This window comes from Pseudopipra pipra, chromosome 9 (assembly GCF_036250125.1).
Source record: "Pseudopipra pipra isolate bDixPip1 chromosome 9, bDixPip1.hap1, whole genome shotgun sequence".
Classification (NCBI taxonomy): Eukaryota; Metazoa; Chordata; class Aves; order Passeriformes; family Pipridae; genus Pseudopipra; species Pseudopipra pipra.
In genome coordinates this window covers 25,873,137-25,886,352 of record NC_087557.1, presented here as the reverse complement: position 1 = coordinate 25,886,352, position 13,216 = coordinate 25,873,137, and the positions used below count along the sequence as shown (strand labels likewise).

General features: G+C 52.5%; 1 protein-coding gene and 1 long non-coding RNA gene across 3 annotated transcripts; one reads left to right on the top strand and one right to left on the bottom strand.

Annotated features, from left to right (window-relative positions):
* The first annotated feature begins 2,719 nt into the window (after positions 1–2,719).
* LOC135419150 (uncharacterized) lies at positions 2,720–6,307 on the top strand. 2 transcript variants are annotated; one of them, XR_010432850.1, is made up of 3 exons: positions 2,720–3,571; positions 3,679–3,796; positions 3,943–6,307. It is a non-coding gene; the product is annotated as an uncharacterized LOC135419150 (long non-coding RNA). The 2 variants fall into 2 exon arrangements; XR_010432849.1 differs by having other exon boundaries at positions 2,720–3,796.
* PDZK1IP1 (PDZK1 interacting protein 1) lies at positions 5,722–12,973 on the bottom strand. The gene is made up of 4 exons (XM_064665303.1): positions 12,762–12,973; positions 8,868–8,976; positions 6,858–6,956; positions 5,722–6,304 (listed from the first exon to the last, which is right to left on the bottom strand). Exons 1-4 carry the CDS (start codon positions 12,832–12,834, stop codon positions 6,232–6,234), a joined length of 354 nt encoding a protein of 117 aa, XP_064521373.1. The 5' UTR covers positions 12,835–12,973; the 3' UTR covers positions 5,722–6,231.
* Positions 12,974–13,216: the final 243 nt, after the last annotated feature.

The following is a 13,216-nucleotide window of genomic DNA, read 5'->3' as shown; positions in this document are numbered from 1 at the left end:
ACCTCCTGCAAAATACATCAACAAGCCCTCACCTTTGACTCTAGGAGTTTCCATGGTAAGGAAACAACTGAAATGAATCTGTGGTCAGACAAAGCAAAACACAAATACACACCACACACACAGAAATGCTGGTGGTAAGAACAAAATCAGCTTGCAAAACAAAATAAGTCCCAAGATGAAGCATGAGTCTGCCTCAAAACCTTTTCTGCAGAGGCTGAGAGCTGACCACTCAGTACATGAGTGACCTGTCCAAGGGATGAAGGTGAGCACTGCCCCTGGGATTAGGCATGTTTTCAGGGCACAGGGAGCCTTTCCCCAAGCACTAGCCAAGGTGGACCATCTGGATGAGCTGCGGGCGTGAAATGGATCACTAGGTGGCAGTGGGAGACCCGGAAAAAGTCCTCCCTGGTCCCTGGTAAAACCCCCCTGGGCTGGGCAGGGAGCATGGCCAGGCCCAGCAAGGCAGTTGATGTGCCCTATCCCTGGGGATACCCCCGTCCCCATCCCCACCCTCAGCCGTGCAGGGCAGCCGGGCAGGCACTGCTCCGGCACAGTCCCGGAGTGATGGTGTTACCCACGCACAGCTCAGGGAAGGTTTGTCACTGAGAGTGCCTCAGAACCCAGAGGTCGTCAGGGGAAACTGAGGCTCAGAGTGACAGACAGCCACGCTACAGGGACAGACAAGGCTGTTCGGCTTTCACCCACAGCAGTGGCATCACCAAATCCCTGCAGGCACTAATGTATCCAAAGCACGTCTGTCCATCTCTCTGTCTCTCTGGGCAGCTCAGGACAGCCAAATCTGAGCATCTGCCCATCTGACTAAACTCCTGCAGCATCCCTGCTCCCCATCTCTGCTGCCTGCTCAATCCTCAGTTTGGGAAACAAAACTCTCCTCAGACCTTTGTTTTGGCTGTCTGGGACAGGGATGCTGGGATTAACCAGCAAGGTGCAGCTTGCATTTATTTTGCAAGGCATCCGGAGACCAAGTTCCTCTTCTCCTAGCCCACCCCTTCTTACCTTACTCCCAGGAAGAGACTGGATGCAGGTTGTGTAGGTGCTGGTGCCACCACACTTGCACCTCCGGTGGACTCAGGCTGGTCTAACAGGTCAGACTCTTCCTCTCCTGTTCCAGCACAGCAAGGCCTTTGGAGGGCAGCAGTTTGATACACCTTTTCATTACTGAAAAGTCCTGTTTGTCAGGCATTTCAGCCACCCACCTGGGAACAGGCAAGCCACCTCATAGCTCTGCTCATCTACTCTCCAGCAGGTGGTCCAAGAAATGAGCTTTTGGAGCACTTGGCCACAAAGACCCATCCCAGTCTCCTTGGTGGTGATTTGCAAAGGAAACTGGGTGGCACTTGAAGATGTCACTACAGCATCTTCTGGTTTGGATGTGGGGGGATAAGGCCAGAGCAGGGTAAATTAGGTCTGAAGAGGACTCCCAGCTGCTGCCCACCCCTGGGTCTGTACAGGGGGCCTGTGTTTTGAGGCCATCACCCTGTGACCAGCCTTGACCAAGGCTGCTCATTTGATTTCCAAGAGTCCTCCTGATTGTTATAAATGACTAAACCACAATCACTGCAAGTGGAGACCTTCTCCAGGGAAATTGCTCTTGCAAATTTGCTTGGGAAAGAGACGAGAAACTGCCGACATTTTTTGATGCAAATAATGGATTGTTGTTCCAGGCAGTTATGACAATAATTGAGGTAACCTGAGCCAAACACTTTAAAATCCCTTACCACTAAGAACTGTGCTTAACCCAGGTTTGCAGTTTGAAGAACCAAAGCTTTTGGGGGAAGGTCTCACAGCACTGATGCATCAAGGAGCCCTAATACAGGAGCAACCAGGAGAAAATTCTTTCACTTTTCAGCTTGGCTGGGTCAAACTGATCAACACAAGCATCCCCCCACCTTCAGATGCTGGCAGTTTCTGGACAGCAGCGTGTACAAGATAACCTCCTCTGCCAAGCTACCGCCAAACTGTTTTGAGAGCAGCAAAGGAGTTGTGCGAGGAGCCGGGCAGCAGCCACTGACACAGATGTAATCGCCTGCACATTTGCCCCAAATGTCTCCCTGCCAGGCAGTGACATTTCTGCGCTGTCTCAGCTCTCTCCTCCGTCACCATGGCTACAGCAGCCGCCAATCCACGGGCGAGTCCTTCCAGGGTACCAACAAACCCTCTGGGAGATGCTACGAGAGCCAACCTCTTTGGCAGGGAGACACTTCAGGGACCCCGGGATAGCCCATAGCACCAAAATTTCCCCCTTTTCTTATTTCCCTTCTCCTTTTTATTTTCTCTTTTTTTTTTCCTTCTTTTTTTTTTTTTTTTGAAACACAAACAATGGAGCTAAAAGGTTGGGTATCAGGCCGATAATCATGAATGACGTGTCATTATTACACACCACACATTCATTATCTCCCACTCCAGCCATGTCACAGGCGGCTGGAGGAGGGCAGATAACGGGGTGCCTTCATGCAGATGGCTTATTATCACGATGTTCCAGGAGGGGCTTTAAGACAGTTAGTGATGCTGTTTGCCAGTTAAAGATTAGAGACCCCAGAGAATAATTAACAATCCCAAAACCCAGTTTTTCTGCTGGATTCTTCAGCTTTCTCCCCCCTCCCCCATCCTCTTTAATCTATTCACTCTAGCAGGTGTAATAAAGTGATAAGGAGAGGCTCCGGGGATGTTTGTTTGGCTACTACGGGTGTACAAACCAACAATGGATGGTATTTTACTTCTGGCTTTCAGTGGCTTGAATCGAGACCAAAAATTTTGCAGCCCCCTTGCCCACACACAGCCACCCCTCCCTGCTGCGCTCCCAGCTCCCACCTGGGTGGCTGAGCTTCTTCCCCACCCTAAGGACAGCAATGGTGGGATGGGCTCCCTTTTTGTTTCTGGAGGTCCAAATCACATCTCTTGGGTGCCAAGGTGCCCACTGCCAGGACATAAACCCCAGGCTACACTGTTTGGGTCCAGGGCAGGAGCTGGTGGCTCTTCCGGCAGTGGTTTATCTGAATACAGCAAGCCTTTAATTAAACTACCTTTCAATAATTTACACGGCAGTTGTCCACCTGCCCAAACTGCTCCGGGGTTGTGGTTGCAGCTGGAACAGAAACAGAATCTTAAACCCTCACAGTTAAAGGGACTCAGGAGAGATCAGGAAAGCATCAGAGCAAAGGCGGATTTTAACAAGATGCCCCATTATTTGCGGGTCCAAGAGATGAGCTGCATCCTCCTAGGTGTCAAAGAAAAGCTGTGATACATCTTGTAACAAGGTGGTAAGGCAAAAAACCCACCCTGAATGTCTTCTGCCCAAAAGGAGATGGTCCTGTCTGCAGCAGAACCCAAACCTGGATGTTTTCCTGAAGCCCAAGCTTCAGAGATAATGGCATTATGGAGTGAGGGGTAGGATGGAGCACCCATGATGTCACTGTGAAGGACATGGTCACTCCCCCATGCTGCATGGAGAGAGGTGTTGGGGAGGATTTGGCCCCAGGCAAGTTGTGTCAGGCCCCTTCAGAGAGGTCACAGAGGCTGGGGGAGGTGCCCATCACCTGGGGACTGTCAGGTACAGCCCCAACTCTGGAGGACATTCCCGAGCTCCCAGGGCTGGCATGGAAGGCACGAGCACTGGCATGCCAGAAGTTGTCATCCCAATCACGCTCATCCTTCCAGGGAGGGATGAGACAGCATTGTGCTTTAAAGAGCATCCCGACCCTATCAGCAAGAGATGAGATATCCTAATTATGGCAGTACAGGCGAGGATCCGGGCTGTATCAGCCAGTACAGAAAGGTAAACAAGAAATATAACAATGGACCCTTAACACTCATTAGCTGTGTCAGATAATACCTCACTTTTCTCCCTTTGGGGCTTAAAATCTAATTAAGATTTTCCAACAATAAATTTCATTGATGCTCGCTCCCTTTTGTTCTTTTTAGGATCACACCGAGAAGCATCTGCGAGGCGGCTGCACAGCTCAAGGGAAGGCAGCTTCACTCAGTCAGCCTCGGCTTGTGCTTCATGGACAAGGGAAACTGAGGCAGGACAGCACCACGGACAGTACAGAGGTGAGGTATACCACTGAGGAGGCATCCCTGGCTCTTGCTTGAGATGTTTTCCCCTGGAAAGTGAACTCTGAATGGGTACTGGCTGTGATAAGACCAAGCACTGAGGCTCCTGGACTAGCCCAAAACGTCCAGCAGTAAAGCCCCACCCTTTTCCTTGCTTGGACCCACAGCCATGGCAGGGATCCATGGGGAAAGGGACACTGAGACCAACTGAGTCCTGAGCACACCTCCACTCCAAATCCGCATCCAGGCACTGCAGGGTGAGCAGCTCAAGCATCCATCACATATTGAGGGTGTGCACAGGGCATGGAAAAAGCTCCTGCTGTTACTCATTATAAGGATATCATTGCTAACTCCTTTTGCAACTGAGAGGTAAAAAATTAATGGGTTCCCCTCCTCTCACCACACCCCCAGCCCAAGTGCTGATGCCACAGGAACATGTACTGGCTAATCCTTAAACCCTGCTGAGCACAGCACTACCCCTGAACTCTGGGAAGCTTGTTTTTTCCAAAACCACATGACACCTGGCACCTACAAGAGAAAAGTCGGGGGAGCAGCATCCACAGGGGCATGAGTGGGGAGGTGCAAGACCCAGCCTGGGGCTGGCTCGGACTCCAGCTGTCTAAGGGAAGGTAGTAGCAGGGAACAGTTCTGACATGATGCTGGGGGTGCAGCCATCGTGCCTCCAAATCTGAGGGCCTGACCCCTCTAACCCTTCTGCCTGTTTTCTTCTACTCCCATGCAATTTCTCAACTGGAGCTGTGATTTCTCAACTCTAAGTCTTTGAGGGCATTTTCAAAACACTCACCTACCTGAGTCTCTAGGGGAAAGGCCTTTCAAGGTGGGTCTGTTACTGGAAGGCTCCTGCCTGAATTTTTGTGTCACCACCTGATCGGACATTGGCAGCTTCCCCTGCAAGAAGTGCACAGTCCTAAAAACACCCTGCTCCCCTCAAAACCGGGGGCTGCCAAAAGCACCCCTCTTATAAACCTCCCACCCCATCCCTCCCAGTCCTGCTTCAGCTGGGCTGCCCTTGATTTCAGAGTCCCTTCGCCCTTTCATAAATTGTCAAGAAGAAGACTCTGAATGCCACTTGAGTAACTCATGTTCCAGGCATGGCCAAGGCATCAGAGCTCTTTTCAAGCTTCAAATGCCACGGCTTAGAAGTGCTTGTTGCTCCCATGGCGGCCCTGGCACTGCTCCCACCACAGCAGAAGATGGACCCTGGTTAATGAACAGCCTGGCAGGAGCAGGTTGCACTATGGCCAGTTGCCCTGGGATAGCCAGCACTGCCCAGAGCACTCCAGCCACTTCCTGGCAGCAAGGATAAGTGATTGCCATTCACAGCCTCCAGCCCTGGGAATGGCCCCCAGCTGGCTGTAGGTCTGTATGTTGTGGTCAGTGGGATTCAGGGAGTGCTGCCTTTCGCCCATTAAGCAGCACTGGGAAGTGCTGGATTGGTGTCGTGCCTCAATTTCCCCACCCAGCAAATGGTGAATGATGCTCAGCCACCCTTTGCAGCCTTGGCGTGGTCCAAATGCTGAGCATTCCATGATGTCCTTCATTTTCCCAACTGCCTGAGGGCTGGGAGAGCTGTGACATGCCAGAAAGTCCTTTGGCTGATTAGCAAAACGACCCTCTCTGCTGTCATAGGGGCAACAATTCTCTTTATTGCTCACAGGGGAGATATGTACAGAGGAGAAGGTTTGTTCTGACATTAAAATGTTTCATGCAGGTTGTAAAAAGGAGGGTGAACTGGGGAGAAAAGAGCAGGTTTTCCATCAGCAACTCCCCGTAAGGCAGCTGGGGGTGCAGGGAGATCCCAGGCACCCAGCAGGAGCCCCTCTGTGTAATAAGCAGGTCAACACCCTCCTGGGACTTGGGACATCAAACTTGCCAAGGAGGTGGGGTGACCACCAGGCAGGAGAGCTGACACCTCCAGACCTCTCCTGGGGACCAATGCCCACAGGGACACCAGTCCCCGAGGCAGAAGAGCATGTCCCACAGGTGTGGAAAGATCAGGAGATGGTGGTGCCATGGGGAGGTCGGGGACCCATCACACACAGGGGGTGCCAGCGCAGAGGGTCTCTGTGAAAACGCCCATCGCGATCGTGTGAAGCCAATTGAGAGGAGGAAGGAGGGTGGCTGGTTGGGTGCCTGCTACATGGCAGTGGTGATCACCTTCTCCTCGGGCTCCACCGTGTTCTCGTAGGCGTGCTGGTTCTCTTTGCACCTGCACAGGGAGGGAGAAGCACAATGCTGAGCTCACCCCCAGTAAGACCGTCCTCCCCAAAGCCACCCCTGAGAATCCTGACCTCGCTGGTGCCAGCTGTGCACTGATTGATGGGGGAGGTGGGGAGGACAGGAGGGGTCACCCTGCCAGGAAGGAAGCCAAGAGCAGGGTGGGAATCCCTCTTAATTTTTGGCAAGGTCTGTTTTGACAGTCAACATCTACGTGGTGACTTGTGGCCACTTTTGGTGGCTTCCTCTGTAGGAAAGGTGTGATGTAGCATAAGAAAAATGTGGTGTAGCAGGTTGCAAGGTGGTGGATGGATCATAGGGCTCAACTGCAGGGACAGGGAGAGACGAGGGAGGAGGGGATACTGGGATACTCCCTTTCCCTGCCTTCTGCTTAACCTCTGGATGATAAAAGTCCCCAGACCCAGGTGCATGGGACATGTAAGGCCCTGAGTGGGAGAGACTGTGGCTCTGCATGTCTGAGCTGTCCCCAGGGGGACAGAACAGAGCTGGGAGCCATGGGGAGGAGGTCTGAGAAAGTCCTTCACCTGAAGTCAGCTGCAGCAGATATGTATCTCCCTTCATGGCCATTGGACACGACAGGATCCTGCTTGTCCTCTACAGTCACCACGGTCTCGGCATTTTCCCTGGAGGGAGAGAAGGGAGAATCTGAGATAGGACAATGAAGGAGCCTGTGATGGGGAGCAGCCTCCCAGTGGTGATGGCAAGAGGAAGGGACTGATCTGACACTACAGAGACAACAAGAATGTGATCCTGGCCTTGGACACACAACTCAGCCCCTATCCCAGCAGGACAAGGGCGAGGACAAACACCTTCACTGCTGGTTTGCAGAGGCTGCGCCCAGACGCCAAGCGCCAGCCCCTGCCTCTGGAGCTGGGACTCCCAGCACCGGGCTGGCACTCAGCAAGACTCATTGTCAATACGTGGGATTGTTTTCTCCCACTAACTGGTTTTTCCAGTCTACTTCTATGTAGTCTATTGCAAAATAGTCCCCTACAGATCCCAACTGACACAGATGGAACAGTCAAGGCCCTGCTGGTGCTGCAGCCCTGGCTGGGCTGTAGGTGTGCACGTCTGTGTGAGCAAAGCAGAGCTGCTTTCTCTCAGGTGTGAGTCTGGATCACTTGCAGAACGAACCATTGGGCAGGGATGGAGCATTTGACCTCAGCCAGAATCTAGAAGCTCAGCTCTGGAGCAAGCCCGTAGCCCAGATGGTGCCAGGGGGGTTATCTGCGGAGGGTGGGTGCAGGTCCGCCCTGCAAGCACATCCCTGACTCCTCCAGGGCGATTTCAGAGGCTTCTCCAAGGAACAGACTGGCATAAACAAGCAGCAGCTTGAGCTGATAGCTGCTGTCACAGTGACAGCGCAGAGCTGGCAGGGTGCCAGGCAGCCGAGCCTCACTGCCCGCTCTGCTGAAGAGAGGCCAGATTAATTAAATCAGGGTGCCATCCCCCCTCAAGCCCTTCACAGCATCCTCTGTCTCTGGGCTGGGAAGAGGCAGCCAGGCACGGGCAGCGGTGGGAAACACCATCCCTGCCTCCCGCTCCATGAGCTGGGAGTTCCTTCAGTTGGAGGACAAAGGTTCCTCTTTGGGAAACAAAGACCTCTAGTTCTGGCAAATCAGACCGTTTAGATATAGGTATACACTCATTGCATTATGCATTGGCCCTGAATGCATCCTAAAGGGACCCCCCTTAAATACATCTGGGGATGAAGCTGACCTGCTGTGCATCAGGATACACCCCAGCTCTCCCCCTCCTCAGCCTGGAGAGGCTGCAGGAATGCACAAGTACAAGAAGACTCCAGCACCTTCGGGTGGAAAGCCCAAAGAGACAGTGCCAGTGCAGAGGAACTGGGAAACAGGCTTCATTCCCTGTCGGCTTTGGGCTCAGATTCAAGATCAGGTTACTGCAACTTCGCCAGTTGGCCTTGCTTGGCTGAGCAGGAGCAGCAGCCTGTGGCTTTGCTTGGCCAGCAGTGGACAAGAGGTAACCTGTCCCACAGAGCCGCCTTCTGATGGGTAAGGTCACCTCATTTGTCTGTGCCATGGGCTCCAGGTTGAGAGCTCTGCTATGGCTTGGATACCTCCCCCTTCTCCCAGCTCCTCTCAGTGCATTCTGACAACTTGGATCTGTCTGCTTTGCAAACAAAGCTGCTTTGAGCTTATTATCCCACAGATATAAGGCACATGGGAACTGCACCCACAAAACCATAGAAAACCAGGCTCAGGCCAGTTCCCTGAACATGTGCCTCCGTAAACCAGCCACAATGCTGCTGCCTTCTCGTTCCCAGCACAGCACTTTCTCATGGTAGCATTTGTACAGTGCAAGCTCACACCTGGCAATAAGTAACAAGGCGCAGAGACCAGGACAGGGAGAAGAGGACGGAGAGATGAGGACAGGGAGTCTTTGCTCTCCCTGCCCAGCTCCCAGCACAGCGATCACAGTGTTCCCAGCCCTGGCACAAGGATGGAGGCTGCTGGAAGTGACACGTGCCCAGGCAGCTAAGCCCAGCACTGGCAACCTCCCACACTTACGCTTTCTTCTTACACCAGAACCTGTTGACCACGAAGGCGATGGCCACCAGCACTAGAAACACGACCACTGCGATGACACCCTGTGACCACGGCTGGAGGCTGCCCCGGGCTACAGGAAAAGAAGAGGACACAAGTTAGAAATTCATCCTCAGAATTTATCTGCTGAGTTTCTCCCATTCAGCTTCAGCAGCATCCAGGCAAGAGCTTGGTCCTACAAAGCCAAGCAGAACATGTTGCTGTCAATTCAGGCAAGTTTACCTGGGTGATAGCAATAAAATAAAGCACAAATAACAGTGGTTTCACTGGCCTTTGCATGTGGAGTGTGGTGCCTTGCAGCTTTGGGGCCCCATATACAAATACATACACATATACATGTGCTGTGGGGTGCTGGTGACTCTGTGATGGGGGAAAAAAGGGCCAGGGGACATAGAAGAAGGGAGGAAAGGAGAATGTTTGCCAAGGAGAAGGCAGAGGACTTTCAGCAAACTATTTGTTCTCCATCCCTAGATACCACAGACATAATTCCCAGGATATTTTCCAAATACTGACTGGTAAAATAAGGACCCTGTACCAGGGACAAGGTAAAATTTGGTTACCACTCTCACAGCAAACAGTTGTCACTGTGGATTTCAGTAAAATGCACCATCCAAAAGTTTCCAGAGCAGCAAACTGATTTATGACAGGAAACTGAAGGCTGATGCATTCAGAGCAACAACCTCAGTGCAGAGGCCAGGCAGGGCTGGTGGGGGCCAAGCAGCATGGGGGTTGGGAGGGGGGGGAGCTGGGAGCTGACCAGGATGTCCCCTCTCCCCTCACAGATGGGGTGGACTCACAGGTTCGTTTTCCTCTATCCAGACCTACACAGGGATCCAGCCATGAGTGAGAAGGCTGTGACATGCATTCCTGGATGTGGGAAGAATGTGAGGGCAGGGTAGCGAGAAGAGGAAACCTTTTCCCAGTCCTTGCTGGGATGACTGCTCCTTGCCTCCCACTGGCTTTTGGAACATTCAGGTGTAGTCAAACCCATCCTTTAGTCAAACCCATCCTGTAGTCAAACCCATCCTTAAGCACTGTCATATCAGCACCAAATAACACCTTGTCCATGCAGACACATCCCTTCGGGATTTAATTACTATTTATTCAGGTACAGCTTTTCCTCATCTGCTGATCAAAATGCCAACCCTTGCACATTAGAGAGGTCTCTCTGCATGGGCACATGGGGTAGGTGGAGGATGCTACACCTGCCAGCTCTGGCATCAGCCCCACAACACTCAGACCCAGACCTGGCCACTGACGCCTGCAAGGCTGAGCTGCCCCTGGACGAGCAATTGGTTCTTCAGTCTCACTCAGGAACTTTACACTAGCTGAACACTTCATCTGCCTCACAGGAGACAAATCTCTGCTATAAACAGAAAAATGATCTTTACTAGCAGCAATAAAAGTGGACTGTGTGCTCCACACGTGCGAACTCCTCATCTGTAACCAGCTTCACACTGGCTCTGCTGCTAACAGCTCTCCTCTCCTTCCTCTGATTTTCGGGAAGAGGGCTGTCCTTTGGTGAGGCCTCCAGTGTTTACTGCAAGAGACTTTTAATAAAAAAAACCCGCCACCAAACCAGAAAAACCAAACCAACAACACAAAACAAGGCTCTTTTTTCCTCTTGGAAGTGAAATCAGCCTGGCCGCTTGACTCGCCAGCAGTACCAGCCTGGAAAGCACTGGCACTTCTGGGCAAGGGGCTGTGAGAGCAGCCCCAAACAGCATCTCTCAGCCCCCTCTCCCCGCAGAGACATGTTTACTGCAAGGTCCCAGGGCCAAAACTGAAGCAGGAGGAATTCAGACGGAAATTCCCTCTTGTATCAGCGTGTTTGTATCAGCAGGCTGCGGTGGTGTTAACCGGGGAGGGGGGGATGGCACCAGGGGGTGGTGGTGTTGGGAAGAACAGGGTTTGGTCCCCTCCTGCCCTGCCTGGTGGGCAAGGATGCTCCTGCCCCTGCTGCCCACCAGCCCTGGGAGTGTAGCCCCGAACACACCTATTGCCTCCCGCCTGAGCTTTGTCTCACTCTGTGTCCTCCCTCACTCTGCCCTTGGCTGTTGGCCACATTTATTTATTAGTTGTAGTTTATTTTTCCTGTCGGAGTCAGGGTTTCCAGCCTAAGCCTAGGAGGGGGTGGTCACGTCCAGCCCTCCGTGATGTTTCTGCTGGGGTTAAGGGAGTTCAAGGTCAACCGGGGAATGAAGTCAGTGGTGACTGAAAGTGCCAAATTTGGTTCTCGTGATCTTCCAGCAAGGGGGGGGGAGAAGATGAGTGGTAGGAAATTTCCTTGGAGCGACTGTGCTCAGGAGGTACTGGATGTTTTTGCAGGCGAAACCTCGCTCAGACAGCTGTTTCCAGCAGATTTCAGAGCATCCAAAGCCAAAAGGAAAAACACCAAACCAAAATCAAGGCGTTCTGGCTTTGAGAGACCATGTAGGTCCTGGCTGCAAGGGGACAGGAGGGTGGTAGGGGAATGGCAAATGCCTCCACATTGGGCTGAAATCCCACTTGGGGAACTTACATGTGCATAAGAAAGGAGGAATGGGAACCATGTAGAGGCAAGAGCTTGATAGGATCTACTCCAGGTGTGACTATGGGCGTCCCAGCCCTGGGGGGGCACTGCCTGGCTGGAGCCCCATCAAGCACACCAGGAGGGATGGCTGAAGGGATGAGTCTCACCTGTGGAAACAGAATTGTGTTCCTGGAAAAATGCTTTATGAGGGATGCCCCTCCTGGGACAGCCTGTCCCTCAGGCTCTGCCACCTCCTCTCGGTTTCACCCCACGTCAATGATGGGGTTTTCCCTCACCAACGAGATCCTGTAAGCCAAGGTCCTGTATCCACACATCTGCAGCTACAAACCAGACCAAGGGAAGTGCCAATGCTAAAATAAGCCTGTACACTTTTTGTAACTTCATTTCCGTGCTCAACAGCAAAATTGAAAAAGATTTTTGATACATCTTTCCTGAGTGCTTGGAAGACATTGGCTGGCCCCTATCTTTTCCACCCTCTGAGGAAGCTGTGCCAGGCTCTGAATCCTCATTAAAGGGTTTCTTTTTCTGCACTCCTTCTAAGCAACAGCAAAACTTTCAATCCTGCTGACAGCGGAGACCCCAGGCTGTTAAATCCTCAGCAAGTTGGTAAACAAGCACAGGAAGAGTGGTCAGGGCTGGGGCTTCAGAAGGAGAAGGGAGGAGGGAATTTTCCAGGACTTTGCCAACACCAGATGAGTTTTAATTACTCCTCATTATTTCTAGGATTAGACAAGCCCTTCAACAAATCTCCTAAAAATAATGCCCTCGCCATAGTAAGTTTCTCTATGAAGTTTTTTGGAAGAGAACAGGAGGGTAATTTGCAGAGGAAAATATTTGCTCTCTCTCCTCAGCAATGATCAAAATTACAGATTAACAGGAGAATCTGCGAGCTCAGGGAGCGACCCAGCACAGCACTTGCCCAAGGACGAGAGTGAGAGAGAAGAAAAAAAAAGCCTTTAAGAAAACAGATTACTCATCTCGGTGCACAGTCCTGCGAGAGGTAAATCAGAGCTGCTTTATCTCCACATAAGCAGGTAAGATAAGCCTCAGGTGGCAGTTTCAGCCTTCGGCAAAACAGGCAGAAAGTTTTCATGCTCCAGCCCCGGTAAGACCTTCCAACCCCCGGGACACCCACCCATCCCGATGTGCAGCCAGAGCTAAAGCTTAGGCAGGAGCTGGGATGTATTTTCTGTTCCCAAGAGGCTCTTCCACAGTTGTCCCTTGTCCCCCACCAAGCAGTTCCCACTTGCCTGGGGCTCGGTGCACCCTCCTGCCTTTCCCCTGCCTCAGTTTCCCCGGGATATCAGACAGCTGCCTGCACTTACCTTCCTGGCAGAAGGCAGGCTCCAGCTCCAGGAGCAGTCCCAGGAGGAGGAGGAGGAGGCAGCGAGCAGGCATGGTGGCTGGCAGGGCCGGGGGCTCCCGGGGTGCGGAGGAGCAGCCGGGTGCTGCACTTGGACACACCGCCCTCCCACAGGAATGAGCGCTAGGTCAATTATCAAACGCATTAACGAGGGAGGCCGATGCTCTCACCTGCTTATTCAAATCCTGCTGCGGGAAGGGGCGGAAGGAGGTGCCTCTTGCTTTCTCCCGCGGGAGCTGGCGGGGAATTTGGGGCACGGTGACTTGAACCTGACAGTCCCCTTAGGCAGGGCGTGGAAAGGAACTCAGGCACAAAATATTTGCATGAGCCCAGGAGCAAAAAGCGACATCCAGATGGGTAAAATTCTTCCCCAGTGAAGCTGCGGTGTTTGGGGAGTGTGGTGTCCCCGAGGTCCCC

Bases quoted from the DNA above. Each gene is read 5' to 3' on its own strand.
- PDZK1IP1 (XM_064665303.1), bottom strand. From the start codon at position 12,834: ATGCCTGCTCGCTGCCTCCTCCTCCTCCTCCTGGGACTGCTCCTGGAG. The intron at 6,957-8,867 runs GTAAGTGTGGGA...CTCTCCCTCCAG, and splicing joins TTCTGGTGTAAGAAGAAAGC to GGAAAATGCCGAGACCGTGG. The intron at 6,305-6,857 runs GTGAAGGACTTT...CTCCCTGTGCAG, and splicing joins TCTGCTGCAGCTGACTTCAG to GTGCAAAGAGAACCAGCACG.